The sequence below is a fragment of the Pelophylax lessonae genome (assembly GCF_965119305.1).
Source record: "Pelophylax lessonae genome assembly, chromosome: 6".
NCBI classification, from domain to species: Eukaryota; Metazoa; Chordata; class Amphibia; order Anura; family Ranidae; genus Pelophylax; species Pelophylax lessonae.
Window position 1 is genome coordinate 37,841,759 of NC_138773.1, and position 25,094 is coordinate 37,866,852.

At 43.3% G+C, this 25,094-nt stretch overlaps 2 protein-coding genes across 2 annotated transcripts in view; one reads left to right on the forward strand and one right to left on the reverse strand.

The window, feature by feature from the left end:
- Positions 1-25,094, reverse strand: part of LOC309558533 (uncharacterized protein) — a gene marked incomplete at both ends in the record, with an annotated part of 311,122 nt that overhangs the window by 285,528 nt on the left and 500 nt on the right. The gene's annotated exons all lie outside the window — the stretch shown is intronic.
- Positions 13,239-14,041, forward strand: LOC309557663 (uncharacterized protein; the record flags this gene model as incomplete). The annotated part of the gene is made up of 3 exons (XM_082260451.1): positions 13,239-13,479; positions 13,669-13,810; positions 13,894-14,041. 3 exons carry the CDS (start codon positions 13,239-13,241, stop codon positions 14,039-14,041), a joined length of 531 nt encoding a protein of 176 aa, XP_082116577.1.

Genomic DNA, 25,094 nt, shown 5'->3' on the forward strand with positions numbered 1-25,094 from the left:
TGGATCCCAAATGTGGCTGATCAGCTGGGGGGGAGAGACATGAAAAAATCAGATGGGAGCCTTTAATTGGGAGTAAGTTAAAAATGGCTCTATTAGGAGAGAGGAGAAGGCAAATAAAGGGGTTAATTGCCAGTATTATATTGTGCAATAGTGTATTGAGCTCAAGTTCAGTTTTGTTTTGTAGTAAGGGACAGGAAAAAGCCCTTTATTTTAGAGCATTGGTGGTAAAAACCCCCAATGCTTTCAATTCAGTGTTCTATTTCTCCTATTCATAATAGTAGCCATTGGGGAAGAGATAAACTCTAAAGGATATGCAATAAGTGAAATGGAAAAAAAGGAAAATAGAGTTACCTGATTCAGATAGCAATTAGCTTAGATACTGCAAAGCAGTCCTCAATGTTCTCAGCGAGCGAGCAAAGTAGCTCACTGCTAAGAATCCGAGGGTTTAAATAGATAGATTAATTATTATTGCAGCTGTGGTCACTTATCTGATTATGCTCCGGTTTCAGCTGGTCGCCTCGTGGGGTCCCTGGTGCGGAGGGGCCGGGCGTTCCCCCATCCCCGTGTGTCCGGAAGTCCGGCGGGGCGGAAGTGCGGTCGGCTCCTGCGTTCCACCGGCACGTCACACGCCCCGTCAGCGTGGATTGCAGGCGGGGCGTTGTGTGAGTTGGCGTCCGCACGTCTTGTATAGGAACAAGACTGTTGCAGACAGCTTCCCTCATATTGCGGCTCGCCACTAGGTGGTGGCCGCCTCCCGTGCCGGGTTGCTTTACCTGGTAGACAGTAGAAGGCCAATATCTCCACTTACATATCATCCATAAGGGGCACGCAACAGTGGATAAACTTAGTATTACACCTTCTTTGGATAATATTTTATAACATGATATAAAGAAGGCAATCGAACCATATAAATGAAATCCCTCATACATTGGTTCCAATGTCTTCAATCTCTGAAGTTTACACAACATGAAAAAACATATATATGATAGATATACAGCCTCGGTATGGCCCAGATGAGCATGAGAGCACTTGTAGGGAGATTAGGAGCCAAGTAATGTGTATTTGCCTGATAGTAGCGATCCTATTTTTAAAAAAAAAAAAAAAAAAAAAAAAATTGTACATCTGCTTGCGATTATCCCCTGCTGTTGAAAGTATTTCAGCAGGATTATATAGATCCACCAAGAAGTATGGTGGAATAATCCAGAGGAAAAGGATGTTATTTCTCCATGCCCCCTGAGGTGAAGCCCTCCAAAAAAGGTTTGAAGGATATCATCTCATTAAGTCCTGGGGGTTCAGTAGCCCTGAGGAGATATATCCACCGTAGCTCCATTTGCAGGAGAACCTTGTTCCAGTCTCCTCCTCTGGAGCTAGGGTGGATCCTGTCAAGAATTAAAAATTTGATCTTTGGAAATTTCCCTGGGTGAACAAGTCCTGCATGCCGTCCAAGGGGCAGGTCCGGATCACAGGTCTTGATGCTTTTGATATGCCTGTTGGCCCGTTTGAAAAATTCTAACTTAGTTTTACCAACATAAAAACAGCCGCACCCACAGAGTAGTAAGTAGACCACTCCGTGGGTGCGGCAGTTGGCAAAGTGTTTGGGTCTAAAAATTTGACCATTTGGCAAAACTGGATTTTTGGAAGTAAGCATGAAGCCACAATATCTACAGCTGCCGCACATAAAGGTGCCTCTGTATTTGCATGGGTCTGATCTCTGTTGGCTTTTAAATTCGCTCTGGACTAATTTGTCCTTTAGCGCCGGTACCTTTTTATAGGTAAAATGAGGGTACTCTGGGACGTGCCTATTTAGAGCCGGGTCCATTGTGAGCATATGCCAGTATTTGGCTACCACCTTCCTAAGCATTGGATGTTGCTCTGAATATGTTGTAATTATTCTAAGGATCGGGTCATCCTGTTTATTTTCTTTAGGGGATAGTAATTTGTTTCTGTCACTTGTTATAGCTTTTTTGTAAGCTTTTTTTAGAATTGATTTTGTATATCCCCTAGCAAGGAGTCTGGTCCTCAAATCATCCGCTGCTTTGCGGAAGCTCTCCAAATCTGTGCAGTTGCGTCTAGCTCTCCGGTACTCTCCATAAGGTATGGAGTGCACAAGAGATTGTGGATGGAAGCTCGACGCATGGAGGATGGTGTTTCCCGCAGTGGGCTTGCGGTAAAGACCACTGCGGAGAACACCATCCTCACCTCTGTATATCTCTACATCCAAAAATGTAATTTTGTCCCTACTTGAATTCATAGTGAATGTTAAGTTGAAGGCATTTCTATTCATCCTGTCTATACAATGGGTTAGGAGTTCAGAAGATCCCTGCCATATCAGGAAGACATCATCTATGTATCGTAACCACATTAGAATGTGGTCCGTATACATAGAAGTAGCCTCGTTGGTAAGAAAAGATTCCTCCCACTCCCCCAGATACAGGTTGGCGTAGGATGGGGCACAACATGTGCCCATCGCTACGCCCTGTATCTGGAGGTAGTGGGAGCCATTAAATGTAAATACATTGTGATATAAAATATATTGTAGGACAGACAGGATGAATTCACCATATGCGTCGAGGCTGCGATTTGATGTTATTGCATGTTGTACGGCTGCTATCCCCCGGTCATGAGGGATAGAGCTGTACAGAGCCTCGACGTCTATGGTGACTAATAGACAGTCTTGTGAGACATACAGGTTCTCAATGCGTTGCAAAAAATGTATAGTATCACGGACATGTGACGGTAAGGTTGTCACCCCTTGTGACAACCTTACCGTCACATGTCCGTGATACTATACATTTTTTGCAACGCATTGAGAACCTGTATGTCTCACAAGACTGTCTATTAGTCACCATAGACGTCGAGGCTCTGTACAGCTCTATCCCTCATGACCGGGGGATAGCAGCCGTACAACATGCAATAACATCAAATCGCAGCCTCGACGCATATGGTGAATTCATCCTGTCTGTCCTACAATATATTTTATATCACAATGTATTTACATTTAATGGCTCCCACTACCTCCAGATACAGGGCGTAGCGATGGGCACATGTTGTGCCCCATCCTACGCCAACCTGTATCTGGGGGAGTGGGAGGAATCTTTTCTTACCAACGAGGCTACTTCTATGTATACGGACCACATTCTAATGTGGTTACGATACATAGATGATGTCTTCCTGATATGGCAGGGATCTTCTGAACTCCTAACCCATTGTATAGACAGGATGAATAGAAATGCCTTCAACTTAACATTCACTATGAATTCAAGTAGGGACAAAATTACATTTTTGGATGTAGAGATATACAGAGGTGAGGATGGTGTTCTCCGCAGTGGTCTTTACCGCAAGCCCACTGCGGGAAACACCATCCTCCATGCGTCGAGCTTCCATCCACAATCTCTTGTGCACTCCATACCTTATGGAGAGTACCGGAGAGCTAGACGCAACTGCACAGATTTGGAGAGCTTCCGCAAAGCAGCGGATGATTTGAGGACCAGACTCCTTGCTAGGGGATATACAAAATCAATTCTAAAAAAAGCTTACAAAAAAGCTATAACAAGTGACAGAAACAAATTACTATCCCCTAAAGAAAATAAACAGGATGACCCGATCCTTAGAATAATTACAACATATTCAGAGCAACATCCAATGCTTAGGAAGGTGGTAGCCAAATACTGGCATATGCTCACAATGGACCCGGCTCTAAATAGGCACGTCCCAGAGTACCCTCATTTTACCTATAAAAAGGTACCGGCGCTAAAGGACAAATTAGTCCAGAGCGAATTTAAAAGCCAACAGAGATCAGACCCATGCAAATACAGAGGCACCTTTATGTGCGGCAGCTGTAGATATTGTGGCTTCATGCTTACTTCCAAAAATCCAGTTTTGCCAAATGGTCAAATTTTTAGACCCAAACACTTTGCCAACTGCCGCACCCACGGAGTGGTCTACTTACTACTCTGTGGGTGCGGCTGTTTTTATGTTGGTAAAACTAAGTTAGAATTTTTCAAACGGGCCAACAGGCATATCAAAAGCATCAAGACCTGTGATCCGGACCTGCCCCTTGGACGGCATGCAGGACTTGTTCACCCAGGGAAATTTCCAAAGATCAAATTTTTAATTCTTGACAGGATCCACCCTAGCTCCAGAGGAGGAGACTGGAACAAGGTTCTCCTGCAAATGGAGCTACGGTGGATATATCTCCTCAGGGCTACTGAACCCCCAGGACTTAATGAGATGATATCCTTCAAACCTTTTTTGGAGGGCTTCACCTCAGGGGGCATGGAGAAATAACATCCTTTTCCTCTGGATTATTCCACCATACTTCTTGGTGGATCTATATAATCCTGCTGAAATACTTTCAACAGCAGGGGATAATCGCAAGCAGATGTACAATTTTTTTTTTTTTTTTTTTTTTTTTAAAAATAGGATCGCTACTATCAGGCAAATACACATTACTTGGCTCCTAATCTCCCTACAAGTGCTCTCATGCTCATCTGGGCCATACCGAGGCTGTATATCTATCATATATATGTTTTTTCATGTTGTGTAAACTTCAGAGATTGAAGACATTGGAACCAATGTATGAGGGATTTCATTTATATGGTTCGATTGCCTTCTTTATATCATGTTATAAAATATTATCCAAAGAAGGTGTAATACTAAGTTTATCCACTGTTGCGTGCCCCTTATGGATGATATGTAAGTGGAGATATTGGCCTTCTACTGTCTACCAGGTAAAGCAACCCGGCACGGGAGGCGGCCACCACCTAGTGGCGAGCCGCAATATGAGGGAAGCTGTCTGCAACAGTCTTGTTCCTATACAAGACGTGCGGACGCCAACTCACACAACGCCCCGCCTGCAATCCACGCTGACGGGGCGTGTGACGTGCCGGTGGAACGCAGGAGCCGACCGCACTTCCGCCCCGCCGGACTTCCGGACACACGGGGATGGGGGAACGCCCGGCCCCTCCGCACCAGGGACCCCACGAGGCGACCAGCTGAAACCGGAGCATAATCAGATAAGTGACCACAGCTGCAATAATAATTAATCTATCTATTTAAACCCTCGGATTCTTAGCAGTGAGCTACTTTGCTCGCTCGCTGAGAACATTGAGGACTGCTTTGCAGTATCTAAGCTAATTGCTATCTGAATCAGGTAACTCTATTTTCCTTTTTTTCCATTTCACTTATTGCATATCCTTTAGAGTTTATCTCTTCCCCAATGGCTACTATTATGAATAGGAGAAATAGAACACTGAATTGAAAGCATTGGGGGTTTTTACCACCAATGCTCTAAAATAAAGGGCTTTTTCCTGTCCCTTACTACAAAACAAAACTGAACTTGAGCTCAATACACTATTGCACAATATAATACTGGCAATTAACCCCTTTATTTGCCTTCTCCTCTCTCCTAATAGAGCCATTTTTAACTTACTCCCAATTAAAGGCTCCCATCTGATTTTTTCATGTCTCTCCCCCCCAGCTGATCAGCCACATTTGGGATCCAGTTGTATTTATCTGGTGCTCTCCGGGGGCCATCCACTACATACCACAATAACCCCTCTCTGATACAGTTGGTAACTGAGAGGCATCGCCACTCTATTTACATCTTCGATACAGCCAATGTTTGTACTCAGCTGAGCATGCAGACCACTTGATTTTAACACGATGTGCGCAAGTATATAATGCTTCTCATCACTGCATAGAATGTGAGTTACAACGTCGCTTTGTCTTTGTAAATCTGTTGTTCAGATTGATATGATGTAAAAATGATTGTGACACGTTGTTTGTTAACTGATGCATTTTTAATTATCTACAGACCACCATACAGGGTCTCTTCTCTCCCCCTGAAGAAGGAGTATCTGTTGTAAACTCCGAAACTAGTCGGGATTTGAGTCCTCACCCTGAACTGGTGTGATCATTCTTTATTGCACATGTGATGTATTCTATCTTACTTGCCTTTTATATTCTGTAATAATTTTCTTCAATAAAATCATAATATTTTTATAATTTTTGTGTACACGTGAGTGCCTAAAAAGTCCCACCAACAGGGGAATTTCTTTTTCTAGATTCAAATTGGGATGTGGCACCATTATTAGCACCCAACACAGGCAACCTTCTTTCCATACAGAGCAGTTAGACACCCTTCCTGCCAAGACCAATTTTCAGCTTTCAGCACTCTCACACTTTGAATGACAATTGCTCAGTCATGCTACACTGTAACCAAACAAAATTTTTGTAATTTTTTTCACACAAATAGAGCTTTCTTTTGGTGATATTTGATCACAACTGGGGTTTTTTTTTTTCGTGATATATGCAAAAAAAGAGCAAAAATTTTGAAAAAAAAAAAACACTTTTTTTTAGTTTCAATTATAAAATTTTGCAAAAAAATAATTTTTCTTCATACATTTGGGCCAAAATGTATACTGCTACATGTCTCTGGTAAAATTAACCCAAATTAGTGTATATTATTTAGTCTGTGTGAAAGTTATTGAGGAGCTATGGTACCAATTACTGAAAATTGATCACACCAGATGTACTGACTGCCTATCTCCTTTCTTGAGGCCCTGAAATGTCAGGACAGTACAAATAGCGCCCAAATGACCCCTTTTTGTAAAGTAGACAGTCCAAGGTATTTAGTAAGAGGCATGGTGGGTTTTTTGAAGTTGTAATTTTTTTCCCACAATTCTTGGGAAAATGAAGAAAAAATTTTTTTTTTCTTTTTTTCTCACAAAGTTGTCAATTTATAAGCTATTTCTAACACATAGCATGTACACAGCAAAAATTACACCCAAAAATACATTCTGCTACTCCTTCCGAGTATGGCGATACCACATGTGTGAGACTTTTACACAGCCTGGCCACAAAAAGAGACTCCACGTCCAAGAAGCACCATAAGGCGTTCTAGGAGCATAAATACACATAAAACTTTCTTACTACCTATCACACTTTTCAAGGCCCTAGAGCACCAATACAATGGAAAAGTCCACAAAATGACCCCATTTTGGAAAGCAAACACTTCAACGTATATTCTATGAGGCATTATGGGTCGTTTGAACATATCATTTTTTTCCACAGGTTTTTGGAAAATGTGGGAAAAAAATGAAAACTTTTTTTTTTTTTTTTTTACACAAAGTTGTCAATTTATAGGATATTCCTAACACATAGCATGTACACAGCAAAAATTACACCCCAAAATACATTCTGCCACTCCTCCTGAGTATGGCAATACCACATGTGTGAGACTTTTTTACAGCCTAGCCATATAGAGGGGCCTAACATCCAAGGAGCATCATCATGCATCCTAGCCACTTGCCTAGGCCTATTTTTGACATTTGGTGTTTACAAGCTAAAATCAGTTGTTTTGCTAGAAAACTGCTTAGAACCCCCAAACATTATATATATTTTTTTAGCAGAGACCCTAGAGAATAAAAGGGAGATTATTGCAATATTTTTTATCACACCGTATTTGCGCAGCGGTCTTCCAAACGCAATTTTTTTGGAAAAAATTCACTTTTTTTAATTAAAAAATAAGAAACCAGTAAAGTTAGCCCAATTTTTTTCCATAATGTGAAAGATAATGTTACGCCGAGTAAATAGATACCCAACATGTCATGTTTCAAAATTGCGCACGCTCACAGAATGGTGACAAACTTTGGTACTTAAAAATCCCCATAGGCGACAATTTAAAATTTTCTACAGGTTGCCATCTTTAAGTTACAGAGGAGGTCTCAAATTATTCCCCTTGCTCTAACGATCGCGGCGATACCTCACATGTGTGGTTTGAACACCGTTTACATATATGGGCGGGGTTTCTGTATGCGTTCGCTTCTGCGCGCGAGCTCACGGGGACAGGGCGCTTTAATTTTTTTTTTTTTACTATTTATTTTATTTATTATTTTTATTTTTACACCGTTTAAAAAAAAAAAAAAATTGATCATTTTTATTTCTATTAAAAGGAATGTAAACATTCCTCGTAATAGAAATAGGCACGACAGGACCTCTTTTTTGTGAGATCTGGGGTCAAAAAGTCCTCAGATCTCACAAGTACACTAAAAGAGAGAAAAAAAAAATTATTATATAAAATGAAAAAAAAAAAAAGGAACTTTAAACCGGTTGCTAGGCAACAACATTTTCTGTAGCTCCGGTCCTCCAAGACCATAGAGTCAAGTGAGGGCAAGCTTGCCCTCACTCGACATCCTGTCTGTGAGGATCTGGGACCGGATCGTTTTCCCCGCTGCCGGCGGGTCCGGTAAGCGGGGAAAAGGACCGGAACGCGGCGGAAGGGGGGGGGGCACCTCTTCCGCCATCCCGGAAGGGTGATCCCACGGCGAATCCGCCGCTGGGACCACCCTTATCAGAAAGCCAACCGTCCACCGTTTAAAAAAATACCAGGGTTATGGCAGCTATCTGCTGCCATAACACCGGTATTTAGGTTTAAACGGAGGACGTATATAAACCTTTTTGGACTTGGACATGGTGGCTGTATGAAGGGTGACAGGTACTCGGGTACTTTGTTGGGCAGGTGACAGGTACTCTGGTACTGATGAGCAGGTGGCAGGTACTTGGGTACTCCGATAGGCAGGTGACAGGTACTCGGGTACTCTGATGGGCAGGTGACAGGCAGGTGATAGGTACTGATGAGTAGTACTGATACTGATATGTGATACTGTACTGATGGGTACTGATGATCAGTACTGATACGTGATAGGTACTGATGAGTACTGATGAGTAGTGATGGGTACTGATGAGCAGGCGGCAAGTACTCGGGTACTTCAGGCGTCAGGTACTCTGATGAGCAGGTGGAAGGTACTCGGGTACTCTGATGGGTAGGTGACAGGTACTCAGGTACTCTGATGACGGGTACTCCGTTGACAGGTACTCAAAGTACCCGAGTACCTGTCATCAGAGTACCCGAGTACCTGTCATCAGAGTACCCGAGTACCTGTCATCAGAGTACCCGAGTACCCGTCATCAGAGTGCCCGAGTACCCGTCATCAGAGTATCCGAGTACCCGTCATCAGAGTACCTGCGTACCCGTCATCAGAGTACCCGAGTACCTGTCATCAGAGTACCCGAGTACCTGTCATCAGAGTACCCGAGTACCTGTCATCAGAGTACCTGCATACCCGTCATCAGAGTACCCGAGTACCCGTCATCAGAGTACCCGAGTACCCGTCATCAGAGTACCCGAGTACCCGTCATCAGAGTACCCGAGTACCTGTCATCAGAGTACCCGAGTACCCGTCATCAGAGTACCCGAGTACCTGTCATCAGAGTACCCGAGTACCCGTCATCAGAGTACCCGAGTACCCGTCATCAGAGTACCCGAGTACCCGTCATCAGAGTACCCGAGTACCTGTCATCAGAGTACCCGAGTACCTATCATCAGAGTACCCGAGTACCTGTCATCAGAGTACCCGAATACCTGTCACCAGCCCATCAGAGTACCTGAGTACCTGTCATCTGAGTACCTGATGGCCTGATGGGCTGGTGACAGGTACTCGGGTACTTTGATGGGCTAGTGACAGGTGCTCTTTATTAGGGGGGGGCAATCAGTGTGTTTAGCGTGCACTGTAATCGGTAACTAGCTGTTACCACAATCTCCTCCTCACACAGGATCAGTGTGTGAGGAGGAGAACACGGTGACAGCTAGTTACCTGTTCTCTGATGACATTTGTGACCGGCTGTGATTGGACACAGCCGGTCACGTGGTAAAGAGCCAATTTCATTGGCTCTTTACCTAGATCAGGGATCGACTCTGTCCGAGGGACGAGCCTCATGCTGGAGCCGCTCATGTGATCGGCTGTGATTGACACAGCCGATCACGTGGTAAACAGCCAATTTCTATTGGCTGTTTACCTTGATCAGGGATGGGCTATGTCCGAGGGACGAGCCTCATCCCTGATCACGCCGCTGCGCGCCGCCGGGGGCGCGCACTGGCTGCTAGAACGGGCCGCCGTCATATGACGGCGGCCCGGATCTGTACAACCACTTTGCCGACGTCATATTACATGACTCGGTATGGAAGTGGTTAAAGTTCAACACAGGAATATTGGCTCAGTCTCTCGGACGCATCATTCCTGAAACATGTGGAGCTATAGTGAAGGTCCTGCAACGGGATTATTTAAAGGTAAGCACATTCTGTCTATTCTGCTGTAGTTTAACCCCCATCCATTATTTTGCCCACCACTACCTGTAAAGAGCACACTCAAGCACAGCACATCAGCTTTTAGTGCAAATATAACATTTTATTGCAAATAGAACATAAACATATAACCAATATAATAAATAAAGTCAATATAATAGAACGATCCAACTGAATAATTTTATAACCCAAAAACATATATATATATAATAAAAAATAAATACAGCAATAAATACAGTTTACAGCGATGTGTAGCTGTAATCATTTGCCCAGGTTTGTGGCTCTTGAAGGGGGCAAGGTGCACGCCACTGCTCTAGGTGATGCATGTCCGGTGCTGGTGTTTGAGTACGCTCACCTATGAAGGTGTTGGCTGTAAGCTCTCCCTTGATGCCCTTGTTGAGTAATTGTAGGAACAGAGGTTCCAGCAAGATCTTCTGCTCCTCAGACATCCTTCTCATTTTTTTTGCACCAAATGCGCATAGGTTATCGCATTCATCCCTGGGTTTGTTAAGGACTGCTGATGCCTGTGCTAGGAACGCCGCAGTGTGGTCATGCACAGCGCAACATTTTTTTCCCCTTGAAGGCATTTCCACCACTGCCGCTGAGGTGCAAGGCTCCCTGCTTTCCCTTGGAGTGGTGAATAGATCCTGTGTTGTTCAAAAGAAATTAATATGTTATTATAAGTCATAATATCAAGTAAAAACTTTTAATAACTTATTTTCTTGTTACAGTTACCAACAACAGTGGAGGAGTGGCTGTCAACAGCAAAACAATTCCAGGACTATTGGAATTTCCCAAACTGTGGCGGTGCAATTGATGGGAAAAATGTTTGGATTACCCCACCTGCGAACTCTGGATCATACTACTTCAATTACAAGGGCTATTTCAATATAGTGTTAATGGCCATAGTTAATGCCAAGTATGAATTCATTTTCATAGACATTGGGAAAAATGGGCGAAACTCTGATGGAGGGGTTATAGAGAAAACAGATTTCGCCAAACAGTTGAAGAATGGGTCACTGAATCCATCCAGACAAGAGACCAAACATGGACTCAATTTTGTATTCGTTGCAGATGAGGCGTTTGGTTTGGGAGAAAATGTGATGAAACGGTTTCCCATGAAAAAGCTTAATCCAGATCAACGCAGACTGTCAATGTCAGGGCTCCAGTGGTAGAAGAGGGTCTCTAGGACCCAGCATCAGCCAGGACACCAATGGCAGGAGAAGGGCTCTAGGACCCAGCATCTCAGCCAGCACATGGGCCTTTATAAGGAATTGTGCCAGTGATTGAAGCTGCTGATTGATCTTCAGCTTGTACCGTATTCCTGTGTTCCTTGTTCCTGTTAGTTCTCTGTTACCAACCCGGCTTGTCCTTACTATTCTGCTTGTCTCCTGACCCCAACTCGGCTTGTCTTTGGATATTCTCTCCCATTACCTGTGTCTGATCTCGGCTTCCCTATTTGACCTTGCCTGCTCTGCTATCCTTCCAGCTCTGAACTCTGGCTTGAACTGACTTCCCATTGCCTTAGTGCAAACACAGACCTGCCACCTCTCACAGGCGCCACCTGGCTGCAGCCACTACTTCGCACATCAGAAACCTTTACTGAGTTCTTCTGCAATCAACATCACAGGCGACCCGTGCTACTTTGAGCCTGACTCCTCCTGTTCTCACTTTCAGGGGAGTCTGGAACTTAGCCGCAAGGGAAGCCCTCTCTCCATTGGCCTCCACACCAGGTACGTGATAGTCAAGAGCTAGACGTGTTGTTGAAAATGCATTTGGTATAATGGCCAATCGTTTTCGCATTTTTCATACTGCCATCAATGTCTCCCCTTCAAACATCGACAAAATTGTGCACTGTTGTTGTGTTTTGCACAATTTTCTGCGTCGCAATGATTCCACCTACATGACACAAGCCATGCTGGATAGAGAAGACACATTTGGCGGTGTGATTCAAGGAGATTGGCGCAGTGACAGTGAGGCACTCTTGAACCTAGACCATGTACCACCATGCCTCTCCACTCAGATAGCACATCAAATTTGCATAGAATATATCCAATATTTTGTTGGACCTGGTGCTGTCGATTGGCAGAATAACATGTGAATGTGAATGTGAATGCAAATGCGACTGTTTGTTTTTGGGGTTTAAAAATCGGTAACCAGCTGAACATGTTTGTTAAGATAAAAGAGTAAAGTGTTATGTTTGAAAATTCAGAATGTCTAAGTTTTATTAAAATAACTTATTAAATACACAGTATACACATACAATGCTGTTCATGAATATTACCTGACTGAAGACAGATTCCTCAGGTGTCCTTTCCTCTGACTCAGGGGTACTGGGTAATGGGTCCATTTGAAGACTGCTGACCGACGGTCTTGATTTCTCCTGCTCATTCAGGAATCTGAGACTGTCAAAATACCAATGGCGTGGTTCGTAGATGTCATCCGTACCAGCGCCTGATCGCTTGGAGTCGCTGATCTTGTTCAACTCCTTTTTAAAAACAGTTCTCAGATTTGCAATTTTCCCTTTCACATATGAGACATCAGCCTTTGCATACACGGCAGTGCATAGTCCTGCTAATTTGAGGTAGGCCTCATTCTTCTTATAGTAGGAATACTCTCTGGATTTTACTTTCCAGAGACAAGGGTTGGCTCTGTACATTTCAATTAATTGTGGAAGGAATTCTGGTGATGTGAAATTATCTACCATTTTCCTTAAAAAAAAAAAAAAAGAGAAAAAAATTATCCATTGCAGTTATCACACACATGCTATCTTTTACACATACAGTTATTTCAAGCAGCATATGTCAACACTTACCAACAATTCCCAGAAAACGCAAGAAGATACTTGGAATTATCCCGAGTGGTGATCCTGTGTAAAAACCGCTTGTTTGGTGATAGAGAACGTTCTCGACAATGATCTTTCTTCTCGACAACAATCTTTCTACCAGAACAGGAAACGCATCACCCAGTAAAAAACTCTTTTGCTCCGCCCTTTTTCATTTCACATGCGCCACATGCAAAATCATGGCGGGAGTGGAGGAACGTTCCGCACCTGCCCCGAAGCATCGCGTCAAAAAAAGAAAAATCAAGTGCAATGTCGTTGGAGGAGATGGTCACCATGGTCAAGCTCCTGGAGAGGAAAGACTATGATGGAAGATTAGCTACTTATCCCAAGCCAAATACCAGAAAAGATCACATTATGGAGAGACTGGTGGAGGTCCTACACTACAAACATGGAGTGCGACGTTCAAAAGATCAACTTCGCAAGAGATGGTCAGACCTTAAACTGGGAAAACAGGAACAGTTGCACAAAATTCACAGAATCATAAGAAAAGGTATGTAATAGTATTAATTTAATTATTTTCAATCCCATGTTGTATTATGATTTTCTTGTTTTTGATTGGGTATATAAATGCACATTTTTCACCTCCCTTTTACATTACTGAACAATTTTCCTTAACTAGCCTTTTTAGCTTTTATGTAAACATTTGTTAATGCAATTTCCTTATATCTGTTTTAAACAGAGAGAAACAAGAAGTCATCGGTGACAGCCATCCATGATGTTGATGTTTGCCAAAAAATCACAGACGATACCAACAACAACAACACAACGAATGTGGAAGCAACTGATCCCATGGAATTGTCTCAGGAGTTTAGAGCAGCACAGTTAAGCACAAACTTTTTCTACAGTAGATGCAATCAATTAACATTTATTTTACTCTCATTGTCATTTTCTCTATCTCTTTCAGTCAACACACCCTAATGAATTGGTTGACTGCACAAAGACTGTTCTCAGACATTGTGAAATGCACTTCAGAATTGGAGAAGATCAAGGAACTTGTGGGTTCTGTTCTCACCAATTTACTGAATGTCATGGATACCCTTGCTAAAGTATGAAAGAATAAACTTTTTTTATGTTTATCATTAATAGCTAGTGGAACAGTGGTGGAACATGTGCCGCCATGACATGTGTATGCGACACATGTTCCACTGATGCTCACACGGACTGCCACATGACTGGTGGTTACTACCTCCTCCAACGACATTTTTCTCAATGCACTTTAATGTGTCACTTTAAAACATTTCATTTTTGTGTGAAATATGTGCCTCGATAAACAGTGGTACATGTGCCGCCTGTACATATGTATGCGGCATATGCACCACTGCTCCTCACGTGTACTCTGTACAGCGGTGGTACATGTGCGGCCTGTACATATGTATGCGGCACATGCACCATTGCTCCTCATTTCACGTGTCAATGCAAACTGGTAGGTAATACATGACTTTTTTTGGTTGTGGAAAGATTGAAACAATAATGACTGCAAATAAATAGTTTTGAATAAAAAAAAAAAATTTACGTTACTGCAAAGACTTTATTTGAAAATAAATAACTGTAGAACATTAAAACATACATAACGATCATTGTATTTTTGGGACCATAACATGTTTTATAATATTGATATAGTTTGTGACATGCTGTTGTGCTTTATTTGACATAAAGTTTGTTGATTATTGCACAATTTTTGTTGGTTATTGTATACTCTATATTTGTTCGTGAAACTTATGCACTTTACATAAAACTTGTTTTCGTGGATCAGACATTTCTTTCAGACATTTTTTTTATTATGATCATCCTGTCTAATTTCCGGGTTAAAGGTTTTGGCACATGCGCAAGAAAAGTCGCACGATTGTTCTCGGGCGAGGCAGCCACAAAACACAAGAATGTCGATAGATCAGCAAAAATATTTCCAATTTCTCAAACGATTTTATAAGGCCGGAAAGTTGAAAGTCATTACTGGTCGACACCTATTAACTATAAGAATATCGGGCGAACGATCGCCATTGTAGATTTTCTACCGATTTTTCTGCTAGTGTATGGCCAGCATTAGACTGTTATAGACCATTGCCATGAAGTCTGACTCCTAGATAATGTGTATTCCGTGTGCTTGTCTGTGAGAGAGACACACAGACTGTCACTGGCAGACTTCCCTATTGTTTGTGTGTTGAAATGGAATGTGGATTGTGCCTGTCCCATTGTTAAATGTTAATGACCTCACATTGTTCTGTCCAGATGGCTAGATAATTAGTTTAGGTTAATTCAGTTCCTGTATACACTTTCATCTGCATATGATACTGTAATCAGCCAGTGGGGAGGGATTGTGTACACTGTATGGGAATGACTGAGTGTAAAACCCTGTTTCTATTGGATTGTGAATGTCATGTCCTGTTCTCCACCAGGTCCATGTAATGTTCCGGTACCTTTAGTACCCTAAATTACTCTTTTCACAAGTGTATGCGCCCCACCATTCTCTTTTGGAAAGGTGCGCATACACCTTTAAGACTGAAGCTGTCATCACTCAGCGCCGGACTAGATGGCTATTTAAATCGCCGGTTCTCACTCACATGTGTTCGTTCAAACACCCTTACCTGGATGCTAACTTGGCTTGAAGCTTTCGTGCTTGTAAGCATACCTCGCTGACGGAACCTCGCTGCGCTGATCCCTGCATCCCGCTTCCGGATCATCCGCTCCTCCTGAACCAACCTTCGGCTGTATTGCTATTAGTGCTAAGTACCCCACAGGGGAACCCTCTATAAACTTATACTAAGCTTACACTATCTATCTCTGCATAGTAAAGACTATTTATCACATCTACATATCTAGATTGCTAGCTCTTAAGACTACTGCTACTTATTCCTGCACTGGGTTGATCTCTCTTGTATGTCCACCTGCTACTCTGTCATCTGCTACCATACATGATTGCTAAACCTACCTGCCTCCATCTGCTACTGTCTTACCTTCAAGTGTCTGTCACCTACCACCTCCACTCAGCCTGTCTCTTAAACCTTCATCACTGTGTTACTACATACATAAAGTCACTCTAGGAACCAGCTTGTTGAGTGTGTGTATTTACTAGCTGAATTAAGACCTTCCACACATGATGAGTCATTGAGGTTGGGAATGGTATCTCAGCATCTCTCTTACATGACTACTGAAGTGGAATATTTCTGCAGCTGAAAATCCACACCATACATGAAACGCAGGAGTGTTACAGATTGAACGAACCTACAAATGGATTCAGCAGAAATAACCACTCAGGTGACACAATTAAAACAGCAAGTAACTGCATTAATACACGCACTTGCTGAATTAAAAGAAGACAATCAGGCTCTGTCGCAGCAGGTAATTAGACTGACACAACTTACCTCTGCTCAGTCCCCTGAACCCAAGATAAATCCCCCTTTGGTATTTACAGGCGATCGCAAAAAATTTCGCGAATTTAAAAACGCATGTGAGTTACTTTTTTTGCTAAAACCTCGTACCTACCTTACTGATCACATTAAGGTTTGTACTATTATTTCTTACCTAACAGGCGATCCTCGAGCCTGGGCAGACTCTCTTTTTGAGAAAAACGACCAGCTTCTCAACTCCTATGCCTTGTTCCTAGCAGAACTCACTAGCCTATATGATGACCCCAATAGGCAGAGTACTGCCGATCTTCAATTAAGATCCTTGAAACAAGGAAGGAGGCCTGTAGAAGACTTTGTCGTGGAATTCAAGAGATGGACCCTTGATTCAGAATGGAATGATGCATCTCTGAAAATCCAATTTAGGCTTGGCCTATCAGAAGCTGTTAAGGACGAGCTCGCCCGAGCGGATCTACCAAAAACCCTGGATACATTAATACAACTCAGTATTACCATAGATAGAAGACTACGAGAAAGAAAGGCTGAGAAAATGGGAATGCCATTATCCGTTTCCTCTCGGATTCCGGCCGTTAACCCCGTTCCTATGGAAGTAGGAACCATACGCCCACCGCTATCAACTATGGAAAAAGCCAAAAGACGATATGAAAATCTCTGCTTGTACTGTGCATCCCCGGATCATAAGATAAATGTCTGTCCCCTAGTCAACAAAAAGAAGGGTGAGTGTTCACATGTCCTCCTAGGGGGATTGACAACTTCATTCACTAACCCTTACATTTTTGTTTGTTTGACGTTACAGTGGGACCAGAACAGGATTACTACTAAGGCCATGATTGACACAGGATCTTGTGGAAATTATATTGATATATGTTTTGCTGCTTCAAATAAAATTCCTATTATTTCTAAACTTAAACCCGTCTCAGTAAGTCTTATTACCGGTGTTCCGTTATCCTCTGGTCCAATCACCGATCAGACACAAGCACTTCTAGTCACTATTAACGAGTCTCATAGGGAGACTACTACCTTCGATTTAATACCTTCACCCCACTTTCCTATTGTGTTGGGACTTCCCTGGTTACACACACACCAACCAACCATAGATTGGAAGGAACGGTCCTTGGCCTTCCTCTCTTGCTATTGCGAGGAAACGTGTAACCTCCCGTCTTCCGGGAAGATTCTGTCTATGGTGACAGATGAGATTGCACCACTATGTTATCAGGATCTTTCTGAGGTTTTTCTTGAGAAAAATGCTCAAGCATTACCTCCTCATCGAGACTATGATTGTAGCATTGATCTACTCCCAAATAGCAAATTGCCGTTCGGTCATGTTTATCCTCTTTCACAGGATGAACTTTCCCATCTCAAAACCTATTTGGATGAGAATATGGAAAAAGGTTTTATTAGACCTTCCACTTCTTCCACAGCAGCAGGACTCTTTTTTGTTCGCAATAAGGACTCAAGTCTCAGACCTATCATCGACTACAGGAAATTGAATGCTATCACAATAAAAGATCGCTATCCTCTACCGCTTATCCCTGAGCTCATTGAGCAGGTGCGTGGAGCTACCTATTTTTCAAAATTGGACCTGAAAGGAGCATAAAATCTCATTCGAATCCGTGATGGAGACGAGTGGAAGACTGCATTCAGAACCAGATACGGATTGTTCGAGTATCTTGTGATGCCATTCGGGCTATGCAACGCCCCTGCAGTTTTCCAACGATTTATAAACGATATTTTTAAAGACTTACTAGATGTCTGTGTTGTGGTATATCTGGACGATATACTTATATATTCACGATCCCTGTCTGAACACATAAGACATGTAAGACTTGTACTATCGAGATTGCTTGCACATAACCTTTATGTGAAACTGAAGAAATGCTTGTTTCATAAAGACGAGGTACTCTTTCTAGGCTACATCATATCCAAAACAGGAATCGAGATGGACATGAGTAAAATATCCTGCATTCAGGATTGGCCTACACAAACCACACGCAAGGCGCTACAGCGATTCCTGGGATTTTCAAATTTCTACAGGAAGTTCATTAAAAACTTTTCTGCTATTGTGAGACCCCTCACACAGCTCACTAGCATAAAAAAAACATTCAAATGGTCAGAAGAAGCCAATAAAGCTTTTCACTTGTTAAAGACAAGGTTTACTTCCGCTCCCATATTACGCCATCCAGACCCATCCCTCCAATACATTCTGGAGGTAGATGCGTCAAACATGGCAGTAGGAGCAATACTCTCCCAACGACCAACCCACACTTCACCACTTCATCCAGTCGCCTTTTTTTCTAAATCCCTAAGCAGTCCCGAGATAAATTACCCCGTGGGTGAAAAGGAACTGCTTGCTATAAAATTGGCTCTGGAGAATTGGCGACATTTACTCAAAGGCACCCAATTACCAATAATTATATACACGGACCATAAAAACCTCCAATATCTTCAGACTAGCAAAACTCTCTCGCACCGACAGGTACGATGGTCACTATTCTTTCTAAGGTTTAACTTCCTAGTGACTTACACACCTACAGATAAGAACAAAAAGGCGGATGCACTATCACGACTAACTGAAGAAAACTACTTTGAAATCCCTTCCGTTCCTATAATACCTCACAAACGCATTATTGGAGTTGTTCGTTCCTTGAAGGAAGAGGTTTTGCATGGTATAAGTTTGGATTCGCCCCCACCACAACTAAATACTGATGCAGAAGGCTTCCTCTACTACAATGACAAACTTTACATACCACCTACCCTACGCACCAAGATCTTGGAATTATCTCATGATGTGCCTATGGCAGGACATATGGGTATGACAAAGACTCTTAATTTGATTTCCCGGCAATTCTGGTGGCCTGACATGAAAACATCTATACAAAAGTTCGTCTCTTCATGCAATGTCTGTGCCAGGTCCAAAATTGACACTACGAGACCATCCGGTCTACTATGCAGTCTACCAATACCCCAAACTCCATGGGAAGTTTTGTCCTTGGACTTCATTGTAGAATTGCCTCTTTCCAAAGGATTTAATACCATCTTGGTGTCAGTGGACCATCTGACAAAGATGGCACATTTCATTGCTATTCGCAGACTACCTTCGTCCAAACAAACGGCAGAACTCCTGATGAAACATGTCTTTAGATTACATGGTATCCCAAAAACACTTCTGTCTGACCGTGGATCCCAATTTATTTCTAAGTTCTGGCAAGAACTATGTCACATACTACGGATCGAGTGGAAGCTCACTTCTCCTTACCATCCGCAGACCAACGGACAGACTGAAAGAGTCAACCAATGCATCGAGCAGTATTTACGTTGTTACACTTCTTACCAACAGGATGATTGGGTGGATCTTCTCCCTCTGGCAGAATTTGCCTACAACAACGCAACCCACAGTACAACCAAGCAGAGTCCGTTCTACTTGAACTATGGGTTTCATCCCTCTATTCTTCCACCACGCATCCTTCCTTCAAACAACCCAGTAGCCTCAGATTATCTTACCCAAATAAAGGATTCTCTGGGTTTATTAAATACTACCATTGCACACGCTCACAGTCAACAAAAGAAGTACTATGATCTTCGCAGAAGACCTTCTCCACAGTACACTATCGGGGACCTCGTTTGGCTCTCAACAAAAAATTTAAGACTGAAGATCCCTAGCAAAAAGCTTGGACCTCTGTTCTTGGGACCTTTCCCAATCAAAAAACTTATTGGAAAAGTTGCAGTACAGCTTACATTGCCAATAGACCTAAAAATCCATCCCATTTTCCATGTGTCGCTACTGAAGCCCCATGTTCCGGACCAAGGAATAAGGCCTAATATTCCACCTCCGCCTCCTGTACAAGTTGAAGGTGGAGAAGAATACGAGATAAAAGAGATTCTGGATTCTCGTATCTACAGAGGAAGACTTCAGTACTTGGTTAGATGGAAGAACTATGGGCCCCAAGATGACACCTGGCTAAACACCTCTGAAATACATGCCCCTAGATTAATCCGCAATTTTCATGCGAGATACCCAGACAAACAAGCTCCAGAGGCCTTCAGGAGCCGGCCTTAAGGGGGGGGTATTGTAATGTTCCGGTACCTTTGGTACCCTAAATTACTCTTTTCACAAGTGTATGCGCCCCACCATTCTCTTTTGGAAAGGTGCGCATACACCTTTAAGACTGAAGCTGTCATCACTCAGCGCCGGACTAGATGGCTATTTAAATCGCCGGTTCTCACTCACATGTGTTCGTTCAAACACCCTTACCTGGATGTTAACTTGGCTTGAAGCTTTCGTGCTTGCAAGCATACCTCGCTGACGGAACCTCGCTGCGCTGATCCCTGCATCCCGCTTCCGGATCATCCGCTCCTCCTGAACCAGCCTTCGGCTGTATTGCTATTAGTGCTAAGTACCCCGCAGGGGAACCCTCTATAAACTTATACTAAGCTTACACTATCTAGCTCTGCATAGTAAAGACTATTTATCACATCTGCATATCTAGATTGCTAGCGCTTAAGACTACTGCTACTTATTCCTGCACTGGGTTGATCTCTCTTGTATGTCCACCTGCTACTCTGTCATCTGCTACCATACATGATTGCTAAACCTACCTGCATCCATCTGCTACTGTCTTACCTTCAAGTGTCTGTCACCTACCACCTCCACTCAGCCTGTCTCTTAAACCTTCATCACTGTGTTACTACATACATAAAGTCACTCTAGGAACCAGCTTGTTGAGTGTGTGTATTTACTAGCTGAATTAAGACCTTCCACACATGATGAGTCATTGAGGTTGGGAATGGTATCTCAGCATCTCTCTTACATGACTACTGAAGTGGAATATTTCTGCAGCTGAAAATCCACACCATACATGAAACGCAGGAGCGTTACAGTCCACCTGGGCGGTAACTTTGGAGGGGAAAACTGTATAAAAGTATGTTTCTTGTTCAATAAAGAATTCTATTTCACCCTCCATCTAGAGTCCTGTCTCTCATTGGAAGAACCTGCTACAAGGGATTGCTATGCTCTTCATACTCCCTTGGATATTCTCTTGTAAGAGCTTGTGTAAGAGCTTGTGCCTGCTTCACTCTCTGGGGAAAGAGGTTCACCCACTGGAACCTGGAGCCTTGTCATAGTTCCAGGGTGGGTAGAAGATGGCGAGACCCCAACCAAGCTGCGGCGGTTCGTGGGGTCTGAGGTGGTTATGGTGTCTGGTGGAGTGCTTGGAGCCATTGGGAAGCACTAGGAGCATCCGTCAACGGAGGTACCCAGTCGGGGTGCCGGTTGATCCGTTACAGTTTGCTGTATGTGTAAATATTTTTAATTGGACTCATCAGTCCGTTTTGAAACAGGAATCCAAGCCTCACCCCTCACGGCGAGCTTTGTCTTGGCGACCTTCAAGGACTGGGTCCCCTAGTTTTAGAGGGGCCACGGCCTTGGACCTGTAGAGCACCCTGCACGGAGCACCTTTGGTGTTTGGTATTCCAAGGGTCCGGATCCCAGGGTCCAGTGAGTAAAAAGAACAGCATTACAGGCAAAACCTTGTATCGGCTTCCAGAGGCTCAGGTACCATCTTTTTAGTCCACTATTACAGCAGGAGGAGTGAGACCACACAGAGCCTAGGAGATTTCTGTGCTAGATCTCCTTGGAGGTCTATGAAATGGGGGTGGATGTTTATTAAGCCCAATAGTGTCCTCCATTAAATGCAAATTTGAGTTAAATAACCCTTGACAATAATTTCTTAGCTGACGCTTAGGTATGCCATACATGGCGTGAATTTCTTTCCTGCAAGCATGGATTGCAGGAAAGAAATTTACACAATTTCCCCATCATTACAGACAGTGATGACAGGGGAATCCCTCCTGCTGAGCTATTGTCTTCTCCCTGTGGGGGGATGAGGAGGGCAGGGGGAAACCAGGAGAAGATAGTGATTATTGCAAGCAGCTATAGCAGCCGCTAATGATAATTGCAAGTAAATCCGGCAGGCTGGTTGTACCCAGGTTGATGTGATTCAAACCACATATGGTTTGAATCTCGGCCGGGTCAGCAGGTGTTATAATGCTGGTGGTAGCCTGTCGTGCAGAGAAGGCTTACCGTTGCTGGTGGGCGGAGCTTGGATGGGAACCCCCAAGGTGAGTAGCACAGGCTAGCCTGAGGTGCGGAGTCTAAGTATCCACCGGTCTTCACCAGAGCCTCTGATGGTAAGGATGGATTTGGCTGCGGGTGAATGCAAGGTCGCGGTCCCCAGGGTCGCCCCACCAGGGGGAACTGGTCAAGGTCCGAAGGCGGATGAGCAGATAAGGAGGATCCAGGAGAGTAGTCAAGCAAGCCGGGGTCAGGACGGGCAGCAAACAAGCGAGGTCAGGGACGAGCCAAAGGTCAACAGGAATTAGGCAGGAATCAACAGGACACAGCTTCAGGAACACAGAGGAGCTGAAGACAAAACAGCAAAGTGCAAGTGCACCAGCAGCTTTTAAATAGGCCTTCTTTGGCGCCAAAACATCTGGGTCTGGGTCAAGAACGCTGCAAATGCGCATTAGCCTCAAGGGAGAAAGTCACATGACGGGTGACGTCACCTCCGGTTACGGCCGAAACCAGAAGTTGTTTTTATTTCAATAAAACTGTTACATACTTCACCATGGAAGTCCACCTTGTTTCTTTGAGCAATTGAGAGAGAGTACGGTGAGCACTACCAGCATAAGGAGTGGATATCGAGGGAGCCCCAAATTTGAAAAGGAGGAAGGAGGAACCCAACACCCCAAACCTGAGCGGTTACCATACAAAACACCTTTATTGGTGTAATGTGAGGTGAGCGGCCATTGCACCTGTTTTTGGATTCCTAGCTCACTTGGCGTGGCACCATCTGGATTTTACAGAATAGTCACTTATTTATTTATGAACAATCACCATCAGTCACTATATTTTTATGTTGCACCAAATTTTTTATGCTGCAAATAATTTTTATGCACTTGGATATCTAGTGTGAAGATTTACTTTTATTCACAGAGTTGGAACACACAGTGCACAAGATTGCATTTATTTTATATATAATTTTTTATTCATTGTATTTATTCTGGGTTTATTGGATATTTTAATTTGTGTATATATTCATTATTTTAGGGCACTTTATTTCAATAGTTGAATCACATTCCTTTATTTTTCCACCTAGTGGTGCGACTTCTGCACGTTGTCACTTTATCAAAAAATAATAAATATACTGGCGCAAAGAGAATTAGTGCTGATCCCTGTAAGCGGTGGGTGACTATGAACAAATGTTATCATTCATTAAAGTATGTGTGGTCATATAACATGACAAGTCCGATGCGGCGGGTAAGGGTTCACAAGAAAAAATGCATCAAAAACCATCAAACTGTGACAAGTCTTATGTAATGTTGTTGATAGGAGATGGGTGCTGACTAGAATGACGGCTGCTCTATGTCAAGCAAGAAGGGGCTTGTTCAGTAACTGGAGGAAAACAAAAAGCGCCATCTGAGTGCAGCATAAAATATTTATTAGGGCAGAAGAAACATAGTTACTCACACTTTAAACAGAGTGTGCTTCTGGCTCAAAAGATCAATCCAGATGTATGTGTCAATCCCCTAGGAGGAAGGAAGACTTCAGGATGGCCTTGGCGGCTCCAGCTCCTTGGACGTGGCTAATGGATATCAGTCTCGCCGCGGCTCTGCAGACTGTCCGGCGGCTTCTCCTGTGCTCGACTTCCAGGTGCAGGGGGGGTTGTCAAGGCGGCGCGTTCTCGGAGAATGCGCTCCTTCTTCAGGCCTACTTTATCAACTTTACTGAATTCCATCATTTTCTCAATTTATTGTGACTTTTTCATTTATATATATTTCTCCAGTCTCACTCAGACACTGACCTTTCTTCTTTGCCATTTTTTATGGATTGTGCTCATTTTTTACATGTTATTTGATGTGTTTTTACTCACCTCTATTAGGACATCAATGCGTTTTTTTTTTTTTTGGAAATGTATTATTTATGTGTTTTTTTCTGGATTTTATGAAATTAGCGCCAATTCATCTTACCCATATTGATCTTAATTAATATTTTTGATAATACAAGAATTGGCTGCTTGTTTCCTATAGGACAGAGTCCTATGATCAGCTTTATAATATTTATACACAGTGTTTTCTGAATTTTACATCTTCACTTATATCTTATACCTGATTAGCAGCGCCTAGGCTTTATTTATAACTCTCAGTGTTCTACTTGTTTTGCCCCCAGCCCCCCCTTCACCACTGCACCTTCACCTGCTGCTGCAGGCTCAAATACATAAATGAAGTGTCTCCTCTCTTGGCTGCTTTAGACTCCTGTGCTAGCAACGGATGCACAATGCAAGCCCACTTACCTGATGCACAAAACAGCAGCACCCCACCACGAGGATGCTGATTCCACTCTGCATGCTCCCTGTGACCCTGTCCCTTCGCTCAGTTCTGAGCCGTGCTGCCGCCCCGGAGAAGATGGAGGCATTGGGGGGAGACGGGTGGAGCCAATTCTAGGCACGGAGGAGGAATTTAAATCCTCTACCACTCTGAATGCTGGGGCCTAGCTCTCTACTGGCTGTCATGTGGCGACAGTGAGGTCACTGGTTGCTAGATACCAGGTGGCAGGCAAAACTAGCAACCAGTGCAGTAGAGGCCCAGCCAGCGGAGCGGAGGATTGGGCCTGCAGCCTGGCCTGGACTTATGACTCGGGGCTAATAATTCTGAACCAGCACCAGGAGACCCGGGGCTTTTTGGGGCT